Source organism: Naegleria fowleri (genome assembly GCF_008403515.1).
Source record: "Naegleria fowleri strain ATCC 30894 chromosome Unknown tig37, whole genome shotgun sequence".
NCBI classification, from domain to species: domain Eukaryota; phylum Heterolobosea; class Eutetramitea; order Acrasida; family Naegleriidae; genus Naegleria; species Naegleria fowleri.
In genome coordinates this window covers 366,312-380,279 of record NW_025407969.1, presented here as the reverse complement: position 1 = coordinate 380,279, position 13,968 = coordinate 366,312, and the positions used below count along the sequence as shown (strand labels likewise).

Below are 13,968 nucleotides of genomic sequence, written 5' to 3'. Positions count from 1 at the left end.
TTGTGAATGGTGTCTTAGTGTTCGATAATGGAGTTTTTGATGAATCAATCAAAGGCCAAAGGCTGTTATTCGAACGAGAAGGCCTCGAGTAAGAATAAAGATCAAGTGTTCGAAGTTCTTCAAACATGTGAATATACATCATTTCGTTTTATTAATCACCAACAGCATAAGCCTCTTCGTTCAACTTTCTTTGCCTTCTGTGAGAGTGTTGCACCCATTTCCAATCGACAATTCGCTTGTCATTGTACAAGATATTTCCATCATAGTCAGGATTTACAATAACATGAGTGATGTCATCCCTTCTTTCAGAAAAATCATCTGCAATTTCTCCACCATAAGCAATGATGTACCTCCTCAATTCTCTTTGATTCTTAACTGCTGGATCAAAATAAACAATACATCCCTCAAAGAATGAAGGCAATGCAGCTTGAGGTCCTTCAAGATCCACATCGGCAACTATGGGTTTGTTTGACAAGTTCAAGTTAATGTACTGCAGCATTTTGTTTTTCAAATGATCGATGCTGTTGATCAGTTCTTCCTTGTTTGTTTCATCGTCGTCCATTGCCAACTTTGCGATACTTCTCAAAAATTTAGGGCTAGGTGTGTTTAGTGACCATTGCTCAAAAAAGGCCATAATATCACCTTCTCTGGTACATGAAATTGCTGCTCCAAAAATGTCTTCTCTTATAAAATCAGCAAAGGATTTTTTCATGTTTGGAGAGTCATCAAAGAACTTTTTAAATCTCAAAAGTTCTTGTTCTTCTGATGAAGATAGGTCACACTTGTTGACCAACGTCGTAGTTGGTGGCGAGAGAGAAGTTGCTGTTGTTGCTTGTGTTGGTGGTGCCTCACTTTTCTCGTTCGTTATCGATGGTGATGATGTCGTTGGTGGCTTGTCATTTGGCAAGGCAGCACTGGCAGATGTTGTAACATTCTTAGACGATACATCAGTTTGAGAGTTATCTTTCGAAGAATCATGAACCACCTTTTCTGGTTTTTTGTCATTCTTAGGTTTGCTTTCGTTTTTCTTTTCTGGCTTTTGTTCTGGTTTTCGAGACACTTTTTTCTTTTTTCGTTTTGGGACGTATTCACCATCTTCTGCTTCCATATCTTTTTCAGAACTGTCTTCACTTAATTCAAAGTCAATGTCAGATCCTAGTGACGCTTCTGCCTCTTCATCATCACTTAGCGAATCATCTTTTTTCAATGAGTACTTTTTTTCGTTCATTCGCCTTAATTTCGAGTAACAGTCATAAACCCACTCTTTGGTGACAATTTTTGACCCTTGCTTTTGTGCTTCACGACCCTTATCAGAAACAAACGCAGCAACTTTAGATATTGTCGATTCATTACCAAAAAATTGTCAAACAATAACTCACCTAAGTGTGTAGTGTCTGAGGTAACATTTGGTCTATAACTGGCTCCCATTTCAAGTGCCTTCTCTCTTATAGTAGCTCTTTCTGGATTTTGAATACCACTGATTGCAATCACACAACCAACAAGAACGTTCTCTTTGGAAGTTACTGGCCCGTCTTTAAGATTCCGCTTGTCCTTAATTGTTGTCTTGTTACTCACCACAAAACCTGCTAGATTACCATTTTCGTCAGCATCGCTAGCATCGTCTATCATTTTATCTTCATCATCTGTATTGGATGGATCTGAAGAATATTTCTTTTTCCTTGTTGTAGTCTTTTTTCTTGTGGTTGGTTTCTTTTTGTCAGCTTTTTTTTGGTCTTTCTCACTATCTGACTTATCACTTTCATCTAAACCAGCAATTGATTTAAACTTGATAGGTTTCTTCTTGGACTCTTCTTTCTTTCTTGTTCGTTTTTTTGAAGTGTCAGTTTTCTCAGAACTGTCATCAATGTCATTAGTTTGGGATGATGATTTTGTAGGTTTAGCAGTAATACCACTTGGCAATGTTCTTTTCTTTACCTCTGTTGAAGAAACACTTAATTTTGCACTCGGTAAATTTGGCTTGATATCTAAAGAGGGGGAGGCCGAGAGTTTTGTGTGGGCCATCTTCCTTGCTTGCTCAAATTTCTCTTGAGGATTTTCGTCTTTTACATCATCGTCATCAGAAAGTAATGGAATATCTAATGTTGCTCCTTTGATGAGCGAAGTGGATGACTCTTCCATCTTGCTTGTTGTTTCAGAATCAACTTTTTCCACAGCAAAGTATGTCAAACCTAAATAGTTTCCAGAATAGGACGATGTTAATTTTATGCGAATTTTCTTCCATCCTTTAAATCCCTTCTCGTCTTGTCTCATCAGTGCGGACCTATAGAGAGATTTAGAATTGAAAATATGAAGATCTGTAAATTTAGATTTGGTCTTCAAATCTTGAAAATTCAGCATGGGTGTTGTAGGAAGTAACACAAGAGATTTACTTTCATCAAATTTCCCATTACTTTCTTCCGATACACAAACTTCAATCAAAGCTGACCCATTATTTCTTACGATCACTTTATCAATTTTAAATGTATCATCAAGAATGTCTAAATAAATAAAACAAGTTTTAGTGTCTTCTTTTGTTTGAAAACTGCTATCATCATCAAGTAGAATATTTTCGGGAGAGTGAAAGGCATCGAGTTGATCATCTTTTCTTTCCACACCCGAAAGATAAAGCCTTGCTTTAGTCATTTTGTTAAATTTTTTTTCTTTTTTTTAAAAATGAAATAACTTTCAAGGCGCGGAAATGCCTTTCCAGTAAGAGATGGAAGAGTGTGTAAATTAAGGCAAAGTTCATTCTTCGTCAAAATCCAACTCCACAACATCCTTGTTGTTATTATCCACTTGGATCGTGTGAGCAATGTCAGTTGGTGGTGATGTGAAGGCTGCTTCAGATACATCAATAATGACTTCAACGCCATCCGTTTCTTCTTCAGAAAAAACAGCCATTGGCTCATTAGGGTCTGTCACGGATGACACTTCACTTGCGCTCGAAACATCAATCTCTTCTAATTGATCCTCAAATTCTTCTTCTTCATCTAAATCTTCATCACTCCCTTCAACCACAAATCTTCTGTCTTCTTCTGTGTAATCATCATCACCTTCTTCATCTTCTTCTTCATCTGAGATGGCCAAATAGACAGCATCCTCAGAGTCAAGAGGATCAATCACCTGAGTTTGGTTATTGCTGTGATAGCTCATGCAAATATTCAATAGAAGTTTGTAGAATAATTGACCATCGATGTTTGTAGAGATTAATTTCAGTAAAAAATACACAAATACTCTTGGAGCAATATTTTGTAAGCCCAAATCTCTAATACAGCGTTCGATGAATGTGTGATGGAAAGAGCATCGTGATCGATCACTTTCACCATCATAAATGATATCCATTAAATGTTCTGCTTTGTTGTCTCCTAAAAATTGTCCTATCATTGTCAATCTCCCTCCATCCAAATATGTATCATCAATTATAAAACAATTAATGGTTGCCTTAAATTCAGCATAGTGACCAATGGTACTGAAAATGATAAAATCAAGCTTGTAAGTCTCTGCAAGTGAATTATTTTCTTCTTGTCCAAAATATAAACTGTTTGTGACAATAATGCTGTTCCTAGACTTCGTAAATCTTCTAAATTGTGTCATGACATTGTCTAGTACTGATAAATCATGTCTTGAAAAATTGGCTTCTGTCTCTTCATCACTATCATCAGTAAGATCAATAGTTCTTTGTAATAAAATATTTAAAAGTGCTCTCAAGATGTTCCTTTCATTCTTGATATCATCAACTTCTTGGATGAACTCTAGAGCTCGAAGAGAAAAGTCAACTTGTTTCTTCTGGAGGTCAAAGAACCTTGTAAATACTGCTTGAGATCCAAGACATTCAGAAAATAAAGTTGTTGCCTCATTAATATCATTCGAATGATAGGCACGTTCGACCAAGCTGTCTTGTTTTTTGAGAAATTTAGTCAAAGAGGATCCTATGGAATGTTTTAACACAAATGCATATCTTGTTTTGAATGCCAATAAAAAGTCGCATTCGTCCACTTGTTCTTTTTTCACGTTCAAATCTTCATAAAAGATTCTCTTGTACAAATCAAACCAAAAGAAGTTGTTGTTAATCAATGCATTTCTCCAATCTTTGCAAACAAGCATGATGCTTGTGAATAGCTTTCTTGGAGGTAGAAATTCACAAATTGTCATTAAACAATCCAAAGAGAATATAGAATCACGATCCTTCTTTTGTTTTTTCCAATTTTGAAATAATTCAAATTCTGCTTTTCGTTTCAATGACAACTCTTCTGCAATACAAGTTTCTAATTTGGGTACAACGGATTCGGAGCACACTGTATTTGTCATTGTTTCTAAATCACTACCATTTGTTTCTTGAGAAGAGGAAGAGCCTCCATTCTTTGCTGCTTTAACTTTCTGCTTTAATAACTTGATTTTCTTCAACAGCTTATTTTCATTATTATTGTGGATCCGATGATCACCGTTCATTGTATAAAAGAAGAGAGAAATATTCTGTGTGTGATGATCCAATGGTTCAAGTGTTGGTTGTGTCTTATTGTTTCGGAATCAACGAAGACGTGTAAAGACTTATGATGAAATTCTTCTTTAGGTTTCAATTTATTTTTTTCAAACAACAAATTTTTTTTTGCATCAAGAAAGAGTCCCAGCAGAATGGTTAATGTGAAGATTTTTCTCTTCCAACGCATGGTATTGTGAACTCTTTCCTCGACATTATTTAAAATTCAGATTCTTTGGTATCTTTGGTAGTATTTTTCAGTGTTTCATTGCCAGGAAATGCCTCAATCGATTTAAGCTCCACACTAAATGGACCCTCTTTCAGAGAACTAATTCCAACGCCGAGTGTCAAAATGTCATAAATAGGCGCAGTTGTCCCTGATTTAGCTTTTCGAATGGCACCAATCGATGTCTCTTCACCCATATTATTCACACAAAAACTTGTAAATGGAATTTCAGAAACAAGCCATTCCTCACCACTTTCTGGATCAATTTCAGTGTAAAATTTTGTATGTTGAATCTTGTAGGCGACTCCACTTTGATAATAAGTCGTATTTTCTAGAAGAGTCGATGGAACGAGTGGTGCATAAAAGAAAATGTCATCCATGAAATGATTGAATTCAAATTGGAGTTGGAAATCTTCTGGTCTGTCAGTTCGATATTTAATTTTAATTCCTCCTTCTTCATAGTCTGATAAATCTAAATGAAGAGCTGGATACTGTTTAAAAGATGAATGATTATCCACAATATTTCAATTTTTTAAATGTCAAAAATTATTTTTTAAAAAATTATTTAAATATTTCCAATCAAAATGAATTTCATCATGAGGAATCCTCGCTCGGAAACGTACCACAAACCACATTCTTGCAAAAGATGGCAATACTTTCTTTCCATTCGTGAGGGTGTATAATTGTCCTTGAAATACACAACTATTATTATTTGTCTTCACTAATTCACAATCGGATTTTCCTCCGAATATTGTATCGGTAATGAGTGTCCAAGATGAGAGATGTGTTTTTGAATTAAATTGATGTAAAGTCCTATAAGGTGTTAACATATCAAAACGAAGTGCTCTATCATAGAATTGCTTCATCCTCTGTGCGAGAGAATGTTTCAAATTGAACACCCGAGTGGTGAACGGAACTTTGTAAAGAACCATTTTTTTAAAGTGGAATTATACTTGTTATCGCAATAACAATTACAACGAAGGACAATATTCGAATGATACTTGTTGCAATAACAATTCCAAGTAATTCCAATATTCGAAGGACAATATTACACACACAAAGTATATATACTTCTTTAATGGTGATGAGCTTGACGTTTCCATAACTCGGCATAAAGACCATGTTCATGTTTGATTAATTCTTGATGTGTTCCTGATTCAGCAATAGAGCCATGACTATTAAGTACAATGATTTGATCAGCATTTTGTATGGTTGACAATCGGTGCGCAATCATGATGGTGCTTGTTTTTGAAAATAATTCCTCAATAGCTGTCATGATTTGTTTTTCAGATTTTGAATCGAGAGAGGATGTAGATTCATCACAACACAAAATCTTGGGTGCCCTTAAAATTGCTCTCGCAATAGCCGTTCTTTGTTTTTCACCGCCTGACAATTTCAAACCTCTTTCACCCACTTGTGTGTCTAGGCCTTTTGGTAGCCTTTCAATAATTTCAGTGAGATGAGCTTTATCTGCAGCCGTTTTGATTTCTTCGTCAGAACTACCTAGTCTACCATATGCAATGTTATGTTTAAGAGAATCATTAAAAAGTACACAATCTTGTGGTATGAATCCCATGATTCTTCGAAGACTTTCGAGAGAAACAGTTTTGATGTCTTGACCATTCACTAAAATTTGTCCCTCTGATGGATCATAAAATCTGAATAAGAGCTTTAAAATTGTTGATTTTCCACTTCCACTTGGGCCACAAACACCCAACGTGGTACCTGGCTTCACAACAAAGGAAACATTGTCAAGAATCTTCCTTCCTGATTCATAGGAGAAGGAAACATTTCTGAATTCTATTTCTACTCCTTCATTTTCATTAACCACTAGTTCCTTATCAGAAATATCTTGTATATTTGACTTGGTGTCAATCAGTGAGAACAAATGTTCAATGTCAGTAATTGCTTGGGTAGTTTCTCTGTACACTGTACCCAAGAAGTTAAGAGGAATAGAAAGCTGGAAAAGCAATGTGTTTACCATAACCAAGTCACCAACTGTTAAATCTCCAGTCATAATTTTGTTTGCTGTCAAATACATAATATAGGTCAATGCCAATGAGAAAATAAATGATTGTCCAAAGTTTAGAGTACTCAAACTGGTGGATGTGTGGACAGAGGCATCTGCGAATTTCTTCAAATATTCATCATATTTCTCAGCTTCATATTTCTCGTTCTGGAAATACTTCACCGTTTCATAATTTATCAACGAATCAATAACTCGACTGTTTGCGTCGTTTTCTGCCTTGTTCATTTGTTTTCTGAACTTGGTTCTCCATTGTGTAATTGCAATAGTCCATACTCCATAAAAGAATACAGCTCCCAATGCTGTCAGAGCAAAGTTTGCGCCATAGCTAAAATAAAAAATAGAGCTAACCACTGAAAGCTCGAATAGTGTTGGAACGATATTAAACAATAAGCTAGTTAGTAAAAAGTTAATTCCTCTCTTTCCTCTATCGATTATTGCACTTAAAGCTCCAGTTTTTCGTTGTAAATGAAATGTAATGTCCATATTAAGAAGATGTTCGAAAACTCTCATTGATACAATCCTAATGGATGCTTGCGTGACTTTTGAAAATACAGCACCTCTTAATTCTGTGAATAGGGAGGATAATGTTTTTGCAATACCATAGCCGATAATCATTGATATTGGCCCCATTGTAAACCAAATTGTGGGATCTTGCACTATGGTTTCTGTACTTGGCCCCAACAAATCAACAGCCTGCTTAAAGAAGAATGGAACAGCCACGTTAAATAATTTTGCTCCGATTAAAAATCCAACAGCTGCAATCACTCTTCCTCTCAAACCTGTATCTTTTGGCCACAATAGTGTTGAAACATGGGTAAGAATTTTTCTTACAGACGCTTTTTCGCTTCCTTGTTCAGAGGTTGTTACTGGAGAAATAGTTTCCGAGGATGACGATCCAGCGCTCTGATGATGAGTCTTTTTTCTCATCTGAACAGATGGTACATTTAAAAACATTTTTGTTCCCGATGATGATGAAGATGACACAAGATGATTAAACTTTAAATTCTTGTGCACCTTCCTTGATGAACTGCCACTGATAAACCCATTGCAAGCAGAATTTATACAATTGTTGTTATTCAAAAGTAAGCTTGGCATGTATTTGTTGCTGCTGTTCAAGACGGACAAAGACCCACAAGCGGATCTTTTGAGCATTTTTTGTAAATATGAAAAATGTCTTCAATTTCCTATAGAGAGAGGCAAGAAGACTTTGTTTCCGATATTACAGGCACAACTCCATTGGAAGTTTTTGGATTGAGCATGTCCGTGGTGTTGATTCCCAGTGCAGAATATTATTTGAAACGATTTTTCTTTAAAGGAAGATTCTCTCGTTTATTGCTTGAAATTATTTTCAAAGTTGTATTTTATTATGCGATTGAAACGACAATTGTTTTGAATAGATCCGTTGTTGGAAATAGCTTTTCGTTAGGACTTGTTCTGTTGTGGAGTGTAATGATTTTATTTATTGTAATATTTCAGAAAATTGACAAGCATGATGAAGGAAACATAACGCATGACGAAAATAGGAAATTAGAGAAAAGTAGCCAACATATAGAATTCATCTCAGAGTATCGTCACAGCATGCAACTTTCGACCATTATGGCAATATTGATGGTAGATTTTCAGATATTTCCAAGAAGATTGGCAAAAACAGAAAATTTTGGATACTCGTTGATGGATTTAGGAGTTGGAAGTTTCGTATTCAGCGGAGCCATTGTTTCAAGCACTGCAAGGCGAGTTGTAAATCCATCTACTCCAAGAATGACCTTTTCCAAGCTTATTCATTCTCTGTTGCCATTGACCCTTCTTGCGATCTTTCGATTTTTGTCTGTGAAAACTATGAATTATCAAACACATGTTTCAGAATATGGAGTTCATTGGAATTTTTTCACAACACTTGTATTCCTCTGTATATTGTCCTACATTACTGATGAGGTACTACACTTGACTAGCTCTTGGAAAAAAAGTTTAATAGTTGGCACGCTTTGTGCTCTTTTTCAACAATGGCTCCTCTCTGGACCTTTGAATCTTCAGCATATCATTTTAAATGGAGAACGCACAAATCTTATTTTAGCGAACAAGGAAGGGTTTGGAACTCTGCTTGGATATTTATCCATTCATCTTATTGGTGTCGGTGTGGGTCAATTCACATTCAACTATCACACTATGGCTAAACAATATTTGAAATTCTTAATTATGTTGACATTGATAACGACAATCCTATCATTTGCTCCTTTTTATGCATATGGAGGCCGATGGTTTATTGAGCCTGCATCACATATAACTGAAGAAACTTATCATTATCAGATCAACAAGGAATTCTTCGACACTAAGGATATTTTATTTACAATTTTTATGCCATCGAGACGAATGACAAACTTTGGATATATTGTTTGGTCACTCTCTTTTAACATCACTCTCCTTACTTTATTCTATTGGATGTCACAGATAACTCCTTTGAAAAACAACATATCAAGAGCCTCATATACCTCCGTTGTTAGAGATGCTATGAACTTTAATCCACTGTTTTCATTTTTATTTGCCAATCTCATCACTGGGGCAATTAATCTTTTCTTTCAAACAATAGATGCCTCAAAAATTACGTCTACAATAATTATTTTGACGTATGGATTTGTTGTTTGCTTGGTTGGAGTATTTCTGTATGATAAAAAGAGAAAGATTTTCTAATCATCAAATATCTTTGATTAAAGGACTCTCTTTTTCTTTTGTTCATCCTCCTTTGGCCCTAAATCTGCCAAACGAGGCGAATTTTGAAGCAAAGGACAATCTGTCTCAAAAGGAGTAAAGTCGTAAAATAATGTACATTCATAGTCGCATTCTTCCTCAATAACATCTTCGTTTAAATCAAATTTTTTAGTACTTCTAGCAGACATTGGATTTTCGTTGAGCTCGTCTTCTTGCTGCAACTTGATTTTTGGTCCTTCGTTTTTGGAATTATTTGCAACGTAACGTCCTGCCTGTTGATTAAACTGAAATATAGATCGAAGAGTGTTATTTAAATCTCCAGGATTGTTCCCGATCTCATTTTCAGGACTCACACCATCTTTCCAAAATACTACATTTGTTATACTACCTCCGTGCCTTTCTCGTATTTTCTGTTCAATTGTATAAAGATTCGTAGATTCCCTTACTCGGAGTTGAAAACCCATATTTTCCCAATTCATCAACCGAACTTTAACTCTCACCCACTTGTCCTCAACCTCAGCAAACACTTCGGGAGGGGGAGGAGTGTAATTTTTAGACATTTCTATCAACAATTGATCAATCTTGCTGGCTGCGTTCTTTCGAGAACCTTTTGCGGTTGATGATTTCCTCTTGGCCATTTTTTAATTTTTTTGTTTTAATTTTTTTTTTGTAAAACAAAAAAGCCGCGCAACATCCTTTCTCTCTTCAAATCATCATCAAAGACTAATTGGCCTTCTCAATTTATCATCAGCTGGTAACTAACAGCTTTGTAACCCATCCATACGAAAAGGCTGCTCAAGGAGAGGATTATACTTTTTGACATCTCCCAGTCAGTCTGCGAACCAAAAGTTGCATTTTTCCAGAAAGCACAAGAAAAAATTTAAATCAAATTTCAAAAAAAAATGAAATTTAGAGCCAACGTTATCAATCAAAAGCTCTTTCTCAACATTGTGCAATCCCTCGAGAAAGTAGACAAGACTGGCATCATTCGTTTCAGCAAATTTAAAATTCTCTTCGTATCAAAACAAACCGATGGTGAAAACGTTCAAGTGTACGGATCAGTGGTTGCACAAGCATTATTTTCGGAATTACGAATCCAGTCCAAGCTCCGAAATGAAATAGTGTTTGAAGTAACATTGAAGAATTTAGCATCAGCGTTAAAAACAGCTACTAATGCTCTTGCAACCAGTGCAAAATTAACAAAGAAGCATGATGTCGGATATTTGACTTTTGAAATTAAAACACAAGTATCGAAAAAAGAGACATCCAATGTTGTTACGATCGTACAAGATGTTCCCATTAGAGTCTTGCTACACGAAGAAATTCAAGCTAGAATTATGGAACCAGATTATTCTCAATTTTGCTCTAATCCTCTCATGATCAGTTTACCAAAACTAAAAGAAATGAAATCCGTGGTTGATAAGATGAAATCGACACACAACGGTAATGTGGACGTGGCAGGTTCACCTTCTGGTCAACTCCGGTTGGTCGTCAATAGTACTCTGGTCTCCATTAGAACCATTTACAAGGGATTGACTGTAAGGCGAGAAGGTATGAACACAAATGAAGTTTATACATCAGAAATTACTGTACGATTGAAATCTCTCTCTAGGTTCCTTCATGCTCATATCACAAATCCTACCGATGTAGATTGTATTTTTATTGATGGTCATGCCTTAATCATGGATGTTAAACTAGAAACTAGTGGAGTTGAAGAGACTGACAAGAGTTATCTCACCTATTATATTGCTGCTGTACAGGAATGAAAATTGAAATGATTATTTTCTTTGAGGAGTTCCACTACCAAGAGACTTTTTAAGCTCTCTAATCTGTAGTTCTGCTGCTTGTAACTTTCTTTTGTACATATCAATTGCTGTTTGACCTCCTGTTGAGTATGAAGCGTTTCTTTCAGAGTTAATTTTGGTATTAAGTTGTAAGATCTAGATTGTCATATATTGATCATTACTAAATTCCACATTTTGCCGTTGGCCCAACCACAGTGACTTACCTTTTGCTCGTATTGCAATTTCAACTTTTGAATTGCCTCATCATGCCTGCTTTGGATTTGAGTCAACTCCATATGAAGCTTTTCATTTTCTTCATTCTTGGCATTGATTTGGTTGAGGAGTTGGGACACTCTCCTTCTCAATTCATTTCTTTCAGCCTTTACTTTCTGAGAGAATGAAATGAGTTTTGCACTATTTGCTTCACATTCCTTAATGATGGAAAAGAGAGGATTCAACACAGTCTTCTCCAATACCGAAAGTTTTTCTTCCATCGTTCTTTCAACTCTTGACTCCATCTGCTCGTTTTCTTCCCATATTTGATGAAATTTCATTTCATATTCAGAAATACGTTCAATGAACTTCTTGTTACATTCAACAAGCTTTGCATTCTCCAATTTAGTATCAACAACTCTTTCAGATGTTTTGAAGCATCTCTCAATTTCCGCGTTCTTCAACTCCAGTTGATGTTTCAACTCAACTATCGTTTGTTCCAACTCTTTAATTCTTACTTGATGTTCCTTCTCTATTTTCTCTCTTAGGGAAAATTTTTCATTCATTTCCTTGTATTTAATTAAATCAATTAAATTCTTTCAAGCCAGTAGTCGTTAAATGATGATAATCCATATACCTCAATCATCAAGCCTCACTCACCTCTCTCATCCAATTTAAGGTCATAAACAGCTGGTCCTTTCGTTCCATTTTTTTGAGTCAATTTTGAAAAAATGCGTCTCTTGCGGTGCTTATTGTCGCTCTCCAATAAACCTTTGGGATGTAGAAGTGTTGTAGTTGCGTATCATCATCATGACCACCAATATCATCCTTACTTTACTCGTAACAACAGGTTTGCTTCAGATTATTTTAATACCGGGCTCCTGAAGACAGAAAATAATTCCAGAAATTATTCAAGTGTGAGAGAAAAGACTGTGGATGTTCTATCATTATGCCGAATTCGATATTTAGATAAAAGTGGTGAAAAAGATGTTATGGAAGGAAGAAGAAAAATTGTTAAATTTTCCGTTGAAGCATATAGATCCGAAGAACCTTCAGTGTTGAATGAGAAAATAAGAACCGATAAATTATTGAGTCAGCTACTTCCAATCAGCAGAGAATATGCCCAATTTTTGTTGAGTAATGGACATGTTAAAATTAATAGCAAAAAAAGTAACGAAGACACAAAATTTGTAAAATTTAAGGGTATGGATTATGAGAATTATTGGAAATAATGTATTCACATTTGGATAATATTGTAGATTTGATGGCAGAAAAATCATTAATTTTTGAAATTTATCTTGAGAATAGACCTATTGCTACACCAGTTGTACAATCAGAAGAAGAAAACTTTCCAACAGTACCTATCCATGTACTGTATGAGGATAACGATGTTATTGTTGTTAACAAACCTTTTGGATATGCTGTCCATGCAAGCAAATCTCATCCAGAATCAGCAACGATGATCAATGCCATACGGCGTTATTGCACAGAAAAATATCAAGAGGATCAAAAGACAAAAAAGAAACCTGTCAAACCTACGCTTCCATTGGCAGTGAATCTTGCCCATAGATTAGAAACTCAAATGTCAGGAGTCTTGATCTGCGGGAAAAACTCATATTCCAACCAAAAATTAAGCGCTCAATTTGAGCAGAACTCTGACATGAGCAAACAATATTTAGCTGTTTGTGCAGTTTCGGATGTAAAAGCCCTCAAAAAAAAGCTTAATCCATATCTTGATATGATGGAAGAGTTTAATGATGATAATGATGAAGAGGATGAAGCTTATCTAGCATCATTATCGGAGGAAGAATTATTACAACGATATGGGGTTAAAAAAGTGTCATTCGCGGATTTAAAAAAAGAAAGAATGGAAGAGCTCTTTAATTTGGAAGATGTTGTAGAGTATGAAGAGGATGAGGATATTGATCTGGTTGGTGAAAATGTTGAGGAAAATGAGCATTTGGAGAGGTCAGGTTGGATTGACTTATCGAAGGATCATGACGACTTTCTTGAAAAGATGGAAAAGGCAGCAAAAAACAAAACGATAACTATGCAAGGAGATGTTAAGTTAGTGAAACATCCAACTTTGAACAAGGTAGTTGCAGAAAAAGCAAGCAGACATGACGAGCTCATGAAAAATGTCAAAATATTGAAGGATGTCACAACAGTTTGCAAAGTACTGGAACTTAATGAGGAAAATAGTGTTGCATTGGTTTCCATCACCATTCCTTCTGGATCTGTTCAACAAGTGCGTTCTCATTTGGCAACCCACGGAATTCCTATGCTTGGAGATCTGTTGTACTTTGACCAAGTGGATAACCGAGTCCCATACGCAATTTCCAGAGCTCACAACGCCAATCATATTTTGTTTCATCTGCACAAGATAACATTCCAACATCCAATTACAGGAAAGAAGATTGTAGTGAGAGCACCATTATTGTCTTCAATGAAAGAGTTTATTTCCAAGAATTTTTCTGAGGCCATGGTACGAAAATATGTCAATCTAGAAACAAAGGAGCAAGAGGAATAACTACTA

The 13,968-nt window shown here is 35.6% G+C and overlaps 10 protein-coding genes across 10 annotated transcripts in view; 3 read left to right on the top strand and 7 right to left on the bottom strand.

Annotated features, from left to right (window-relative positions):
* FDP41_004475 (uncharacterized protein) overlaps nucleotides 1-127 on the bottom strand; it is a gene marked incomplete at both ends in the record, with an annotated part of 2,120 nt that extends 1,993 nt beyond the window's left edge. Inside the window, one exon of the mRNA XM_044707893.1 lies at nucleotides 1-127. This exon is cut by the window's left edge and continues 765 nt beyond it. Coding sequence (XP_044561289.1) covers nucleotides 1-127 — 127 coding nt within the window.
* Nucleotides 128-151: 24 nt separating this feature from the next.
* Nucleotides 152-2,643, bottom strand: FDP41_004474 (uncharacterized protein; the record flags this gene model as incomplete). The annotated part of the gene is made up of 2 exons (XM_044707892.1): nucleotides 152-1,329; nucleotides 1,380-2,643. The coding sequence occupies 2 exons, from the start codon at nucleotides 2,641-2,643 to the stop codon at nucleotides 152-154; spliced, it is 2,442 nt and encodes an 813-aa protein (XP_044561288.1).
* Nucleotides 2,644-2,745: 102 nt separating this feature from the next.
* On the bottom strand, nucleotides 2,746-4,449 carry FDP41_004473 (uncharacterized protein; the record flags this gene model as incomplete). Its single annotated transcript, XM_044707891.1, has 1 exon — nucleotides 2,746-4,449. One exon carries the CDS (start codon nucleotides 4,447-4,449, stop codon nucleotides 2,746-2,748), a length of 1,704 nt encoding a protein of 567 aa, XP_044561287.1.
* Nucleotides 4,450-4,696: 247 nt separating this feature from the next.
* FDP41_004472 (uncharacterized protein) lies at nucleotides 4,697-5,635 on the bottom strand (the record flags this gene model as incomplete). The annotated part of the gene is made up of 2 exons (XM_044707890.1): nucleotides 4,697-5,194; nucleotides 5,327-5,635. 2 exons carry the CDS (start codon nucleotides 5,633-5,635, stop codon nucleotides 4,697-4,699), a joined length of 807 nt encoding a protein of 268 aa, XP_044561286.1.
* A 143-nt stretch (nucleotides 5,636-5,778) lies between these two features.
* Nucleotides 5,779-7,686, bottom strand: FDP41_004471 (uncharacterized protein; the record flags this gene model as incomplete). The annotated part of the gene is made up of 1 exon (XM_044707889.1): nucleotides 5,779-7,686. The coding sequence occupies one exon, from the start codon at nucleotides 7,684-7,686 to the stop codon at nucleotides 5,779-5,781; it is 1,908 nt and encodes a 635-aa protein (XP_044561285.1).
* Nucleotides 7,687-7,902: 216 nt separating this feature from the next.
* Nucleotides 7,903-9,417, top strand: FDP41_004470 (uncharacterized protein; the record flags this gene model as incomplete). The annotated part of the gene is made up of 1 exon (XM_044707888.1): nucleotides 7,903-9,417. The coding sequence occupies one exon, from the start codon at nucleotides 7,903-7,905 to the stop codon at nucleotides 9,415-9,417; it is 1,515 nt and encodes a 504-aa protein (XP_044561284.1).
* Nucleotides 9,418-9,434: 17 nt separating this feature from the next.
* FDP41_004469 (uncharacterized protein) lies at nucleotides 9,435-10,073 on the bottom strand (the record flags this gene model as incomplete). Its single annotated transcript, XM_044707886.1, has 1 exon — nucleotides 9,435-10,073. One exon carries the CDS (start codon nucleotides 10,071-10,073, stop codon nucleotides 9,435-9,437), a length of 639 nt encoding a protein of 212 aa, XP_044561283.1.
* A 264-nt stretch (nucleotides 10,074-10,337) lies between these two features.
* Nucleotides 10,338-11,201, top strand: FDP41_004468 (uncharacterized protein; the record flags this gene model as incomplete). The annotated part of the gene is made up of 1 exon (XM_044707885.1): nucleotides 10,338-11,201. The coding sequence occupies one exon, from the start codon at nucleotides 10,338-10,340 to the stop codon at nucleotides 11,199-11,201; it is 864 nt and encodes a 287-aa protein (XP_044561282.1).
* Nucleotides 11,202-11,213: 12 nt separating this feature from the next.
* Nucleotides 11,214-12,140, bottom strand: FDP41_004467 (uncharacterized protein; the record flags this gene model as incomplete). The annotated part of the gene is made up of 3 exons (XM_044707884.1): nucleotides 11,214-11,375; nucleotides 11,444-12,028; nucleotides 12,093-12,140. The coding sequence occupies 3 exons, from the start codon at nucleotides 12,138-12,140 to the stop codon at nucleotides 11,214-11,216; spliced, it is 795 nt and encodes a 264-aa protein (XP_044561281.1).
* Nucleotides 12,141-12,163: 23 nt separating this feature from the next.
* FDP41_004466 (uncharacterized protein) lies at nucleotides 12,164-13,962 on the top strand (the record flags this gene model as incomplete). Its single annotated transcript, XM_044707883.1, has 2 exons — nucleotides 12,164-12,635; nucleotides 12,692-13,962. 2 exons carry the CDS (start codon nucleotides 12,164-12,166, stop codon nucleotides 13,960-13,962), a joined length of 1,743 nt encoding a protein of 580 aa, XP_044561280.1.
* Between the last annotated feature and the right edge of the window lie 6 nt (nucleotides 13,963-13,968).